The sequence below is a fragment of the Pelodiscus sinensis genome, chromosome 2 (assembly GCF_052426305.1).
Source record: "Pelodiscus sinensis isolate ZL-2025 chromosome 2, ASM5242630v1, whole genome shotgun sequence".
Lineage (NCBI taxonomy): Eukaryota > Metazoa > Chordata > Testudines > Trionychidae > Pelodiscus > Pelodiscus sinensis.
The window spans coordinates 192,000,700-192,015,638 of record NC_143053.1 but is presented as its reverse complement, the minus strand read 5'-3'; the positions used below and the strand labels follow the sequence as shown (position 1 = coordinate 192,015,638).

Genomic DNA, 14,939 nt, shown 5'->3' with positions numbered 1-14,939 from the left:
GTGAAAACAGAGGCTCTGCCAATTGCTATGTAATGGGAAGAATCTCTGTGGAAAGAAACAAAAAACAGGACTATGTAGCACTTTAAAGACTAACAAGATGGTTTATTAGGTGATGAGCTTTCGTGGGCCAGACCCACTTCCTCAGATCAAATTGTGGAAGAGAATAGGCACGACCATATATACCAAAGGGATACAATAAAAAAAGTGAACCTATATAAAAAGGACAAATCAAATTTCAGAACAGAGCGAGGATGGAGGTGGGGGGGAAGGTAAATGTCTGTGAGCTAATGATATTAGAGGTGATAATTGGGAAAGCTATCTTTGTAATGGGTAAGGTAATTAGCGTCTTGGTTAAGACTCCCGCGTAAAGTGTCAAATTTAAGCATGAATGACAATTCAGAGGTTTCTCTTTCAAGTCTGGTGTTAAAATGCCTTTGAAGCAGTATGCAGGTAATCAAGTCATTGAGACAATGCCCTTTCTGGCTGAAATGGCAAGAAACTGTTTTTTCTTTGTGATAGTGTCTGATATCCGTTTTGTATGCATTGATTCTTTGGCGAAGCGTCTGAGACGTTTGTCCAATGTATATAGCAGACAGACACTGTCGGCACATGATGACATAAATTATATTTCTGGATGAGCAGGAATATGTGTTCTCGATCTTATAACTGACTTGGTTAGGTCCAATAATGGTGTCAGCAGAGTAAATATGTGGACACAGCTGGCAACGGGGTTTGTTGCAAGGAAAAGTTCCAGGGTTGGTATTAGTGTGTTATTGTCTGTAGGAGACTATGGGTCTGTCTCCCAGAGCCTTTCGGAGTGTAGTATCCTGTTCTAGTATAGGTTGTAGTTTATTGATAATGTGTTGGACAGGTTTAAGTTGGGAGCTATAGGTGACCATAAGTGGCGTTCTATTGTTGGTTTTCTTGGGTCTGTCTTGAAGTAGATGGTTTCTGGGTATTTGTCTGGCTCTTTCAATTTGTTTTTTTATTTCTCCAGGTGGGTAATTGAGGTTTATAAATGCTTGGTAGAGATCCTGAAGTTTCTGAGCTTGAAAGATACCTGCTCAGACTCTCTCAGATATTTCTCTCTCTCTGAGAGCCCTTGAGAGTCAGGGCTCCATGCTGAACATTAGAGGGCCAAATCTGGAATGACTTAATGAAAGGTAATTGAATTACTCCTAATTTATACCACTGTAAATCAGGTCAGAATTTGGCCTCAACACTAGAAAACTCCACGGTTCTTTGTCTTTTGGCAATGAATGCACAAAGTGGGACTCTTGTAGGTAAAAGACTTCCTGTTACCCAAAATGAAATTCTGTCACCCATAGCACCTGAAATTCTGTTTTTATCCATGCCCATTAGGCGTTTTTTGGGGCATTAACTAGACCACAAAACAAACTTAATCAGAGAGGACTCCTTAATCTCTGCCATTCTCACTGAGAACACCAAGCAGAGGAGGCTCCAGGCGCTCTTTTAGGGTATTGTTCTTATAAGGTGTATTTACATCCAAGCTTGCTTTAATCTAGCTAGTGTGGGTACCAGATAAGCGAAGCTCGGCCTTCAGCACCGGCCAGACACCTGAATAGCTACCCAGGATTCCAGATGAGCTTGTGCAGGCAGCACTGAATCCCATGTTACCACACCTTCACTACTCCGGTTAGCTAGCTCAGGTATGTCTGCATCAGCCACAGTCACACACCCCATTGTAAAGGTTGTTTTACTTCTCCAAATGGTCTACATGAAATTCCCAAAAGAATCTTGGACTCAGTCATCTAATTAAAAAATCAGTATTTAGAAAGACAATTTGGGTGAGGAAATGACTTTTATTGGACTCACCTTGCATTTTGCTGTGATACTGGGAGTACCTTAGAAGAGCTCTGTGTGGCTCTCAAAGCTTGTGTCTCACCAACAGAATTTGGTCCGCTGAAAGATATGACCCCATCCACCTTGTCTCTTTAATATCATGGATCTGACATGGAATTGCCAGGCTCCTGGGCAAGGTGGGGCAGGGCTAGAAGCTAGCCTCCTGCCGCCAACTCTTCAGTGCCAACTGCAGTGCTCTGGCCACCATCACTGCCGCAGTAGCAGTGGCAGCAGCTGGGAGCCTTGGGCCGTTGTGAATCATCGGGCCCTTAGGCAGTTATGTGCATTGCCCTTCCCAGCTGTGGGCCTGGACACAGCTATAACTTCACTGCATAAAAAACCTAGAAAGAGAAAAAGCAGATGAAATCAAAATACATGGTGTGTGAGCATATGTCATTTTATGCTTGGCAAAAGCAAAGCTATTTACTCCCTTGATTAGATGCAGTAACAAAGTCTTACATTATCAGAGTGCAAATTCACTTTCCCTCTAGCTTCCCTTTTCTTCTCTCAGCCTCTGGACAGAATATTAGACACAACTTAGTTTCTAGGATAAGTAGCTTTCCACTCCCTTTCTCATGTATAAGAATCTTGTCATCCCAGTAAGCCTATTTTACCAAATATAAAATTAGATCTGTTTTGCACACCTTATCTGCTTTTCCATTTCTCCTACAATTGTCATGGTAGGACTATCTGCTGGTACAGCTCCACATACCAGTGGTTTCAGTGATAGTACCACAAGTGTAGACAGGATATGTCGTATCTCCTAGACCTGCTCTGTTATCCTTGGATTTGGAAGGATTCATCTATCCACTACAATATCATGTCATGTGGAGACGTATAAGCACAACAGTTGCCTCGTGAGCCTATTTTTTTATTTTATTTTCAAATAAATCTCTCTGCCCCCTCCAGTGGCTGCTTGCCTATGAGTCTCTTTTTATTGCCATGCCTTTGCATAGTACTAGTCCTGGCTGAAGATCGTCATTCTACCTCTATTTCTAAAGATACTGAGAATATATCATTTCTATAATTCATTCACAACTTGAACTATACTCTGTATCCAATATGAATGATGAACAGACTAAAACTAATCAGTCATACAAGCATATATTTTCAGCTGCCAGATTTTATGGTCAAGCACCAGTCAAGTTTATAGAAGAAAGATTCAGAAAACCCCTCTTTCCTTCTCCAGGAGCATCAAGTGAATTTCATTAGGAAAACACTGTGGAAAGGTCTGAAGGTAGCCAAGCATAAACCAAATAACTAGCAATGCTTGTGACATGACAGCAAGAATGGCCACAACACCTGTATCAAGTGATATTGAATAATGTGGGGCACTTGGTATTTGTCTGTGACTGTCACCCCTAAATGATCATTTCTCAAAGAGTGTTTTCCCACTTAATTCTCCACAAGGAAATATTGTTGAGGATGTCATATGGAGGATCATTTCCAGGAAAATTCTGTCTGTATCTTGAAAGGATGTCACTGAACTTGTGTCAAGAGATTATTTAACTGAAGATTCTAGAATTGTTCCAGCATATTTACACTGTCAGTGGATGCATGTTCTTCCTTAATGAGGGACAAATCTTCAAGAGATCCCAGAGAACATACTCCCTGCGAATAAATCCCAACGAACTGGAATTTGTGCTATTCACTGCTGAGTCAAAATCTGCACTGGCACTAGGCATAAACAGACTAAGCAATTACTCTAGGGCCCTGAGCAGCTCAAGGGGCCCCCATTCCCGCTTTTTTTAGTACATAGTAGGGAGGCAAACAAAAATATTCCTGTTTAGGGCCCCCAAAGGGCTAACACCAGCTCTGTTCAAACTCTTGCTTTGTTAAAACAAGAAATAAGAATTACAGTATTTGTCTTGGCAGAACATTTTAACTACCTGTGGGGACATTCCAAAGAGGATGGGGAGAGGCTGTTCTCCGTAGTGACAGATAACAGAATTGAGGAGCAATGGTCTCAAGTTACAGTGGGGAAGGTCTAGGTTGGATATAAAGAAAAACTATTTTAGTAGGAAGGTGGGCTTTGTCTACACTGCAAGTTTTTGTGGCAGAAAATATGCTAATGAGAGACTCATTAGCATAAATTGTGATATTAATATATTTTCTGCTGTTTCTTTTTGCGCAAAAGAAGCAGTGTAGCTGCTTCCATTTTGCGCAAACCCCCTGTTTTGCGCAAGATCCTTATGCTTGTCCTGGAGAGGCATAAGGATCTTGCGCAAAACGGGGCTTTTGAGCAAAACGGAAGTAGCTACACTGCTTCTTTTTGCACAAATACCCCTTGTGCAAAAAGAAATGGAAGAAAGTATGCTAATATTATTGTGACTTATGTTAATGAGTCCCTCATTAGCGTATTTTCTGCCACAAAAACTCGCAGTGTAGACAAAGCCGTGGTGAAGCACTGGAATGGGTTACCTAGGGTGGTGGTGGACTCTCCATCCCTAAAGGTTTTTAAGTCCCAGCTTGACAAAGCCCTGGCTGGGATGATTTAATTGGGCTTAGTTCTGCTTTGGGCAGGAAGTTGGACTTGATGACCTTCTAAGGTCTCTTCCAACCCTATGATTCTAACACACAAATCACCACCAGCCATTTTCTTTAAGAACTATAATAATAACATAAGTGAGCTCTGCAACCCAATTTGAACACATCTGTTGTTTAAACTCTCTGAATATGAGGAAATGGATCTGATAATATATTATTTATGGTATGTCTTTGTATGAGGCAACCAGTCTGTGGCTTTAGACAACATGCATCCAGGTTACTTGACAGCATGTCTAGACAAAAGAATTTCCACTTCCTCATATTCAGAGAGTTTGAACAACAGATGTGTTAAAATTGGGTTGCAGAGCTCACTTATGTTCACACACAGTGAACATATCACTCCAGAAGATCAGTTTGTATATCAGTACCCTACCACACAAACCTGAATGTATATTCTTTAGTATCTAGCTGGCTGCTTTAGTTTCTACCTAGTATGTAGTACTAAAAGTTCAAATACATTGGAATCCATCTTTAAAGTTAAGCCTGTTATATCATATACTAGGATTTCCCTATCTATTATGTGTCTTTGGTGCCCATTATCATAGTACTTGAGCAACTCACAATTTTTAATCTACTCACCTCATATTGAGAGGTAGGGAGGTATTATCCCTATTTTATGGATGGAGATGTAAAAACAGAAGCTAGCTGACTTTCCCCAGGATCTTGCAGGAAGTCTGTGGCAGAGCCCTGTCTCCAGTTAGTACCCTTACCACCAGACTATCTCTGATAATAAACTCTTCCTGAGCTGTTTGAGTCTTAAAAATGCAAATTTCTCACACGCCAAGTCATTTTTCATACAATCTTCAAGTTCCAGCTTCTGATACACCCTTCACTTAGTACTCTAAGGATAAAGGTTGCTGTCTTACTTATTTTTCATTATTAGTCAGGGGTGATATCTCTTTAAGGTCATATTATTGCTACTTTATCTAATCTGTGTCAACAATGGTAGTCAGCCTCCAGCTGATTTCACCTATTGAGACACATGCACTCTAAGGCAACTACATCAAGCACAGCTGATATTTTAACAAACTATTGATGCCTAAATATATTACCATCCTGTTGCAACAAGAATCTAAATTTGTCCAGGCCAGTCTGTCAGATTAATCTCCTCCATCCTCTTTTCAGACAAGACAGATTTACATCCATTGTTAATTATAACAGGTGGAAATTGAGAATAACTCCACTGACTTCAGGGTATTTACTCTGGTTTTACACCAGTATAATTTACAGTAAGTTCTTCACATACTGTCTTTTGCTGTTTCAACTTACCATGCAATTGATATTAAAATCTATTCTTAGTTATCCTGCAACTGTACTTGTATTTTCCCATTTATATTTTTAAAAATAGTTGGTTCTTAGTGAATCTTTTTTTAGTAAACACTGAACAATTTTCTAGAATTTGTTATTGTTTTTCATACAGAAATAGCTATTTATTTATCTTATCACATAATTTATTTGTTCTAAGTCCCACTTCCTTTATAATATATTAGTTCATTTAAAAGAGATATTCCTCTATGCTATACTCTCCCAAGAGTTAAGCTCAGTAGATGGATAGATACATCATATATATAGTAGCCCAATGTCTTGAGATTCTGTAACGATGAAATGCTGGCTGTTCCCTCCAGGTGGCGTTGTTGCCTCCCACCATGGCGCTTGGCTGACTTCTGCACCGCTCAGCTGGGACACTGCAGGGGAGCAAGGGGCCATTTGGGATGCCCAGCTGAGCGGTGCAGAAGTCAGCCGAGCGCCATGGTGGGAGGCAAAGGGGGGCAGGGCGGTGACGTGCAGCATGACAGCGGCTCCAGGCCCCGCCCCTTGGTCGTGAATGTCACCGCCCCGCCCCCCTTTGCCTCCCGCAGTGGCACTCAGCTGATTTCTGCGCCGCTCAGCCGGGCCACTGTGTGGGAGCAAGTGGCTCAAGCGACTGTTTTGGCTTTGCACTCCCCATGCAGCACAGGGCATGTGGAGCCCAAATGGCTGTTTGAGCTCCGCGGTCCCCCGAGTGAGAGGCAGGACGGGGAGGAGGAGAGACTGAGGCAGGACGGGGAGGAGGAGAGACTGAGAAAGAGGCAGGAGGCGGAGGAGAACTGACAGAGAGAGGTTGGGAAGGCAGTAGGGGAGAGAGAGAGAGAGAGAGAGAGAGACTGGAGGCTCAGGAGAGTAGACCAACATGGAGGAGAGACCTGAAAATCCCATCTTATGACGGGCTAATTGGCTAGTTCATAAAGAAGTTACTCTATTTGTAAGCTGATTTAGATCTTATGAAAATGAAACACTAATTGCACTTCACACCAGAATATATGGGCACCAGAGCATATATTGATCAGTTCCCACCTTTGTATTAATGAGATAAGGGAGTTTCCCTAGCAGCACCCCATCTCCCATGTAGCCCCATGCCCCAACATGCCAGCGTAACCCACCTGAAATTCTGGCACCCGACTATGCAGACTGCTAATCCTCCACCCCACCCAGGGGAGATTCCTGTGTCTCTCCCCTGCACTAGAAGCTGCTGTGCTGAGACAGAGGGTCTGACTCTTGCTGCCGCCCAGATGGAAATCAGATGCCCCAAACAAACTCCCCATGCCCATCTCACAACATAGAGGCTGGCACCCACCCACCTCCTCTTTCCCCATCTACTCCAGTGCAATTTGCTCCCCTGACTCCAGCTGGGGACTGGGAGTGATTCCTGCCTCTCGGAGCTGCAGCCCAGCTGTGGGAGTCAGAGGACACACCACAAACAAACTCCGCACCCCTCCACAGCTCGAAAAAAGGCGCTATGTAATACAAACTGTTCTTTTTAGAAAGAGAGCATCCAGACTGCCTAGGTGATCTCTTTCGAAAAAGTGGCTTGCTTTTTCAAAAGTACTGGTTGTAGTCTAAACGCTCTTTTTCAAAAGTATCTTTCAAAAAAGGCTTGCCGTCTAGACGTAGCCTGTTAAACTATCAGCATTATCTACTTTTTTGCTCCTAAGCTAACTGGTGTTCCAGTGAATGATTTACATTTGCAGGTTCCTTGTAATCATGTTAAAGTTTAAGAAGGTTATGGTGAGACTTTTGGGGTCAGTTTTTCAAAAGTAGGTAAATAATAACAAGTATAAATACTGGTGTTTGATGGCAATAGCCATCTTTGAAAAAAATTGACTTTAAAGCAAATCGATATGGGAATATATGCCATTCTACACAGGTGTTTACATTAATATTACCAAACAAAATTCAGCTGACAATAGTTACCTGTATGCTGCCTAATCACCATATAGGAAGAATTACTCCAGTATACCCATCCTACTTGAAATCTTGACTGTGCCTGAAGGTATTTAAAGCAAAGTTTTAAAGTAATTTACTTTGATTTATGCCTTCTATGTACTGTTTTTGCATTTCAATCAACCTGGGCAATGAAAACAGACTAGTCAAGTTTTACCTTCCACCCAGTAACTCTTCTACGCTAGAAGATCTATAACTCCCATCCAGTGGGATTTCAGCCTGATTCTTAAGAAGCAGAAGAGTTTATAGCTCAGGGGGCAGAATCAAACCTTTCAGTAAGCATCAATTGTTTTGGTTTTTTTTTCTTGTTCAGCTGACTGGTTTCTGAGATTTCTACAGCGCTGTGTTATTTAACCCCAGTAAACTTTCTGCAACCCCCTTCTGATACTATAGCAATTCACAGCATCAGATATTTTTCCCCAATGAAATTTTAAATAAAATGGAAATATTAAGGTATGGTAAAAGCCTGAATTAGTCTTCCTTTAACCACTCTGACACCAGCAATTGGAATTTCATGGCTGATGGAGGCACAATATCTCAATTTTTTTTATTTCATTAGAGTACATTTGCTGTGTTCTTAAAACAGAATTAACAGCCCAAGAGATGAATTCTGCTATGAAATTGTTATTTGCTGCCACATGAAATTAGCTGCAAAAGTACAATCAGTTTAAAATATAGCATAGCAATCAATCTCACTTATTTTGGGGAAATGTAGTTTTATAGGAGAATTATAGTCTGTCTTGTGAATGATAAAGCAGTATAACTAGCATTAAATAAAGCTGAAATTTCGTAATGACCAAACCTGGATTCATCCAAGTCCTCAATACATGAACTCCCTTGAAAAGGGAATCAGACTAGAGTTGGGTTGTAAGTCTGGTTAGCATCATTACAGAGCTGAGGAACACATTTTTGTCCTTATGAAATTGTGTTGGGTGCCCTGCAAAAGAACATGGCAAGTAATTATAGATCAGCCCATCAAGCAATGTTAAGCTATGCACAGCAGTTAAAACTAAAGATGCAGTAAAATGAATTCCAATGCAACATGAGAATTACATAATTCTTCCCACATTTTGAAAATTATCAGTCACAGATCTGTTGCTAATGAACCAAGAGACTCCTTCAAACATTGCTTCCGTTGGTTGCCACTGTCAATCATGAACATCATCATGGAATTTTATCCTTTGCCATGTGTTCTGAACTGGATAGAATCAGAATTTTTCTGATGAAGGGCACCCAGACTGACTGCCTGTAAGCATAAGCTTATTGGGTAGTCGAGTGGAATATCAACTATTCCCTCCACTGCAAGGGTGGGGAAACTGGGGCCGGTGCTGGGGGGAGCCAACTTAAAAGCCGATTCCCCCCAGCACCATCTCTGTGGTGCAGCTCCCCCTTCCCCTTCTCCCCCTCCGCCTCCACTATCAGAGGCAGCAGGGGGGGATAGGGGAGCTGCTCCAACAGCAGCCCATGTTCGCGGCAGACAGAGCTGGTCTGGACACTGCACCTCTGCATTGTAAATGCGGTAAGAGCCCGGCAGTTCTTACTACACTTAAATGCAGAGCCGCAGAGCGGGTGGGTCCCAAAACTGGCACAAGGCAGGACTGCTCAGTCCTGGCTCGAGCCACCTCCTGGCACTATCGCTGCTGTGGCTCTGCAGAGCGGTCTGATCGACTTATTGTATTGACTACACGATTAGTCAGATCATTGCAATTTAGTATCTTTATGAAAGACCAGAACTGGCCAGACCTCATCCACCAGGCAGTGTTTCTGGCCAAAGCGAGAGGATCTTCTCCTGTCCTCCACCCTACTGCTGCCCTGATTTTTGAGTACTCTTGCACTACACTCAGCTGTAATTTTGTTCTCTTTACAAAATCTTGCCTTTTGTATATCCACAGTCCAAAACAATATACTGCAGATTGCCTTATCTGAGGTGCAGAAGACTGCTGTTGTCCACTGGTTTTGCAACAGCAGGTTATTGGTCTATTTGTTTTTAACCATAAGATGCTCTATTGCATAGAATCCACTGGTACTCTAAAGCATAATGCTTTACTTGTTAGTCTCTTTTTTCTGACTTCACTTGGAGCCACTTCAGTCCTGATATTCTATAATAAGATTTACTTCAGCATGCTAAGTACGCCAGCCAGTGAGTTGGAAACTTCATACAATAGTAGGTTAACAAGTTGCTGGAACCAATGTCTAAAAGTCACTGGAGTTGCAGGGTCTTCTGCAAGCTAATAATATGTATCCTAGTCATAACATCTGCGGTGATGGTGAAATCCTGAGTTAGGCATAATATGGTTTCACTGCAATCAATATTTATGTTCATCATAAACCCACCGCATAATTTTGCACAGAGGGTAATCTCTGTTCAAGAGTGTCATTACAGCCGAGGCAGGGATGCTGTAGGTCAGGATTACTCTGCATTATCTGAGCTGTCTGGGGAAGCTGTACATGCTCTTAAATCAACACTTACTTTCACAAATGCTAAGGGCCCCAATACTATAGTGTTCTCATTGGCACTATTTTGGGGGGTGTCTATGTATTTGCAGGATCAGGCCCTTCCTTCTTAATTTATTATAAACCCGTGGTCCCCAACATGGTGCCCGCGGGCGCCATGGCGCCTGCAGGGGCATTCGTGTGCGCCCGCCACGTGCTCGGGGCTGGCCTGGCCCTGGGCACGTGGCGCATGCACAGTGCCGGAGCCGGCTCCAGGCGCATGGTGAGCGCTGGCCCCGGGCGCTTGGGGGAGAGGGGGGCGCCGGACCCGGGCGCGCGGCGCTTGGGGGAGGGGAGGGCCGCCTGCCCCGGGCGCGCGGCGCTTGAGGGAGGGGGGGGGGGGGGGCCGCCTGCCCCGGGTGCGTGGCGCTTGGGGGGAGGGGGGCCGCTGGCCCCGGCTCCGCGGCGCTTGGAGGAGGGGGGGCGCCAGCCCCGGGCGCGCGGCCCTTGGAGGTGGCCCCGGGGCACTTGGAGGGGGGGCGCCGGCCCCGGGCGCGCGGGGGGGGGGGGGGGCGCACGCGGCTATGGGGGCCCCGCCTCCTGGCGCCCGGTGGGCAAACGGCCACGCCCCCTGGCGCCCGGCAACCTCCACAGGTTGGGGACCACTGTTATAATCAGTAAGGTGTTTGGTACCTTAATTATAACAGAGCTACGCGTCACCACAATATCTGCCTGTTTATTTTTAAGCCTGTATTTTGGCTTGATCTTTTACGTGATTTTTTTTGGGGTGGGAGGCGAAATAATAAATTTCTTTTCTGATTTTTTCCTCAGTTTCTCAGGTGTTTAAAGTGTGGTTTAAGTTTGTTATTATTTACTTTGTTTTTCCTTTGAATCTATTTCTTGCATTTTTCTGATCATGCCAAAAATGTACATGACTTTTACAATTTGTTCCTCTGCTTTTCATTGTTTGGACACACTCCCACTTGATTTCTAAAATGAACTGTATTGTAGCTGATGAATTATATCACACTAAACAAAGTAGTTTCTTATATCAATAAATTTCTACTGTTGGAAATAAATCTGGATATTTAGTTATGGAAAATGAGAATCAGTCTTACAGTGCTGTGAAAAGGAAGTATAGGAAAAAGTACATGGTCATTATGAAGGATGGGGTTAAATATTTTATCTTTTAATTCACCTGAATAAAGCTAATTTAGAACCAGATTGTGCTCAGACCCTGCTAAAATGTGCAAGGAAGGGAGAGGGAATATTTCCCCCTATTTGTATTACTGTACTACCTAGATGTCCCAGCCAAGACCTGTGTCCTGTTGTGCTAGGCACTGTAGTAACATAGGAAGAGACTGTCCTAGGCCTGCCCCAAATGGTTTACAATCTAAATAAAAAGACAGACAAAAATCGGGTAGAAACACAGTAACACAGGCAAGTGAGCTGACTTGCCCAAGTCACAGCAGGCCAATAGTAGAGTCAAGAATAAAATCCAAATCTTCTGCACTTCAACCTAGAGCTATATCCACTGCTTCCCTATTTGTACCTGATTTAAACTGAAAAAATGTTATTTCCTGAAAGGGAGAAACATTGGTTAAGTACTGTCTTTCCTTGAGAGGTATGTATGGACTTGGTTGTGGAGTTGTGGAGTTTCCCAGAGGCTGGTTGGTTGAATGGCTCACAGAGCCATTTATGAAGCCAGTGTTATGTGAGATATGGTCTTCTCTGCATATTTCTTTTTTTGGGGGTGGGGAAAAGTGAAGGGTTGTGTGAAAGTACCACAGGAAGACCTGATCATGCTTTTGGCCAGAAGTGCAAAAAGCCCACATAAAACAAACACCAGTACCAAGACACTGGAATGTATTTAATTCCCATGGAAACTGTGTGCTTTGCCCTAATTCCTTATTTTTACGCTATTAAAATTTCAAAAAATCCATAAACTCTTTCATACACTTCCTTCCACACGAAGATGGGATTGGTGCTCAGTATAATTGTTTGGAAGAAATGGGAAGGAGCTGGATATCATAAATAAACTTCTTGTCATGAGAATGATCTGTATTGTGAAATATTTTATGTAACTGTTGTCTTCAGATACTAATGAAACAAGTATTTGAAGTGCTATGAGGTATAATTTTTTAAATGGGCTGCCCAGCAACTTATTGATAATCACACAGCTAAAAACACTCCATGTCGTCTTGATTATTTCTCCCTATTTGCAGTTCTATTTTAAAATGGAAAGGCATACATAAATGCACATTGTTCTTCAGATTAAGCCTATCAGAGCTTAATTGAGCTGATTTTAATAACATTTCATTAGACTCCAGCTGTAGCAGACAGTCCTTCAAAGACTGACAAGTATTTCATGGTTTTGTTTTCTTTTCAGCTGACCCTCTGGTTGGAAGTATTGCCACTCAGTATATGACTAACAGAGCAGAACATGACAGAATGGCCAGACAGTGGACCAAGAGATATGCTACATAGGAATCTACCATAGAACATGCTGGACCTGTGCAAGCACATTCACTAAGTGCATCAATAGCCCTTCCCTTCCCTTCGTTCTTATTTTTTATTAAATTTTGAACAATTTTGTGACAAAAGGTTTTCCTTCCTTTCTTCCTGTTTTATTTTTATTTGTTTTTGTTTGGTTTGGTTTTTCATTTTTGTTAACTTGAAAGTTGCTTCCCTCAAATGTAGACAGGGAATTTTGGTTATCAGTGCAAAGAATGTTGGATCTGTAATAGTATAGCGCTTTGTCACAAAGCTTTGTATTGATGTGTGGTTTTTTTTCCTTTCATGTGGTCTTGGGGAAAACAAATAAATTCAGAATTATATCTTGTTTCTACTTAAATGTAGTGTTTAGGGTTATTTTTTTGTACTGAAGTCTTTAATGGTGGGTGCATGCTACTGGGAACAAGTTTTGTACAAAAGCTTAAAATCAAGAATCACTGTGCATTACTAAGACTGTGTTTATCACTAGCCTTCTGTTTCCCACACAAAAGGCTATTGGGTTGAACAAAACAATATGTATTTTGATTTACTTTAAAAAAAGTGCTTGTAAATTTCTTAGGGACCTGCCACTTTTGACTGTGGATCAGTTGATGTACACTTGTATTATTAAAGCACTCAATAAAACACTGTGGCTGATAAATGCACTTTTTGTAAGACAGTGCTTTTGCTTTTTGTAGAGTGTAAAGGGAATAGCTGTGCATGCAATTATACTTGCATAATACCACCGCAACTTAAGCCATTCTGTTTAGTCCTGAACTTTTAATTTATCCTTGACAATAAGTGTCTTAACATGCAGAATTTCTCAATAAGTTCAAACTTCAATATAAGCGTTTTTAAATACATTTAAAAAGCTACCCTGTTACATCGTGGTGCCCAGCTACCCTGAAACCTCCTATAACTCTTCTTTTCTATATCCATCTTGTTTTAATAGTTGGAGCAGCTGGTTACAAAAATAGCCCCACCGTGAAAGTAGATATGGGCTGATGATTTTGTTCAGCAGGGCTCATTTTTCCTTTCCCCGGACTCTTGTAATTGTAAAAGCAACTGTTATTTAACAAAAAATTAAATCAAGGTTTTCAACAACAAAATTGAGCCCACTATACCAATCATTCTCAGCACGTCCAATGGCAAGGGTATTTCTATTCAGATTTGACCTTCAGGCTAATTTTAGGTATGCAGCCATAGAAGGAAAACTTCTGCTCAGCTAAGGAAATGTGTGGGTGTTGTGATTTGGAAAATGTATACTCTGGTGCTGATTCTGAATGCTCTTTGTGTTACAAAGGCATGCTGGAAAATCCTTGTCTCCTTAATTAAACATTATAGATGCTGCATGCAGCACACTGTGTCTCTTATATAAAAAAACCTATTAAAGTCTTTGGAGCTCAGTATTTACATTTATGATACACTAATATTATCTGAGAATCTGGTAGTCTCTGAGCTCATAGCTGCATTGCCAGGATGGGGGTAAGTTGGTAGGGGGAGGAAAGTGATTTGTATCAAATGACCTGTCTGGTAAACATTTAATAAATAGATTGAAACTATATATTAACTAATATTTGTGGGTAGTGGAAAGTATATTATCAGATTTTTAAATTGGAATGTCACTTTTCTAAAATTAAAAAGCCTGCATTGTTTTCTGTCCTGCTTTAATATTTATTGTACATTCATCCACCTTTTGTTAATGTTCCCTAAATCCATTTGCTGTTTAAATCTATTATTAAAACATTACAAAGCATAATCAAGATGTACTATACCATGTCAAATAAATCTAATCTCAGAGCCATGGATATTTCTTATATACTTATACCTTTATGATAATTTGGCTACTGGTAGGTCTTAAGAAATAATCTCAATTTGTTCTATTTTGTAATATATGTCTGAGAACTTGAAACATTGTAGACTTACCACTATGTGTGTTTGGCATTTTATCTGTTTAAAATAAATATGAGTGTGGTTTTGAATAACATTAGGCAGAAGCTTCCTAATTAAGTAGACTGGTCTATTACTGTGTGGCCTTGGTTGTCTAGAAAATATTTATTACCTGCAGTTGTTTTCACCACCACTGTTTTAAGTTAACTAAAAAAGGGAAACAAGTTCACAAACAAAAAAAATTACATTAGCCACCTGACTGTTGTTAATATTCCAATCAACATGAAGTCCTGGAGAGAACAGCAGTGTCTTAGTTTTAATGTCACTGGAATCCTGATGACAGGAGAACAGGAGATTGTGGTCAAGCCCCAGGAGGAATAGGATAAAGAGGAAATAATTATGAAGGTAGCACATTGCACCGAGGCTATTAATCCACTCTTGCAATGTCTCTA

The 14,939-nt window shown here is 41.5% G+C and overlaps 1 protein-coding gene across 2 annotated transcripts in view; it reads left to right on the top strand.

Annotated features, from left to right (window-relative positions):
* LOC102450669 (ubiquitin-conjugating enzyme E2 E2) overlaps positions 1–14,403 on the top strand; it is a 295,792-nt gene extending 281,389 nt beyond the window's left edge. For both annotated transcript variants that reach the window (XM_075922064.2, XM_075922063.2), the window contains one exon: positions 12,494–14,403. In XM_075922064.2, coding sequence (XP_075778179.1) covers positions 12,494–12,591 — 98 coding nt within the window. In that variant the 3' untranslated portion in view covers positions 12,592–14,403. The remainder of the gene's footprint in view (positions 1–12,493) is intronic.
* Positions 14,404–14,939: the final 536 nt, after the last annotated feature.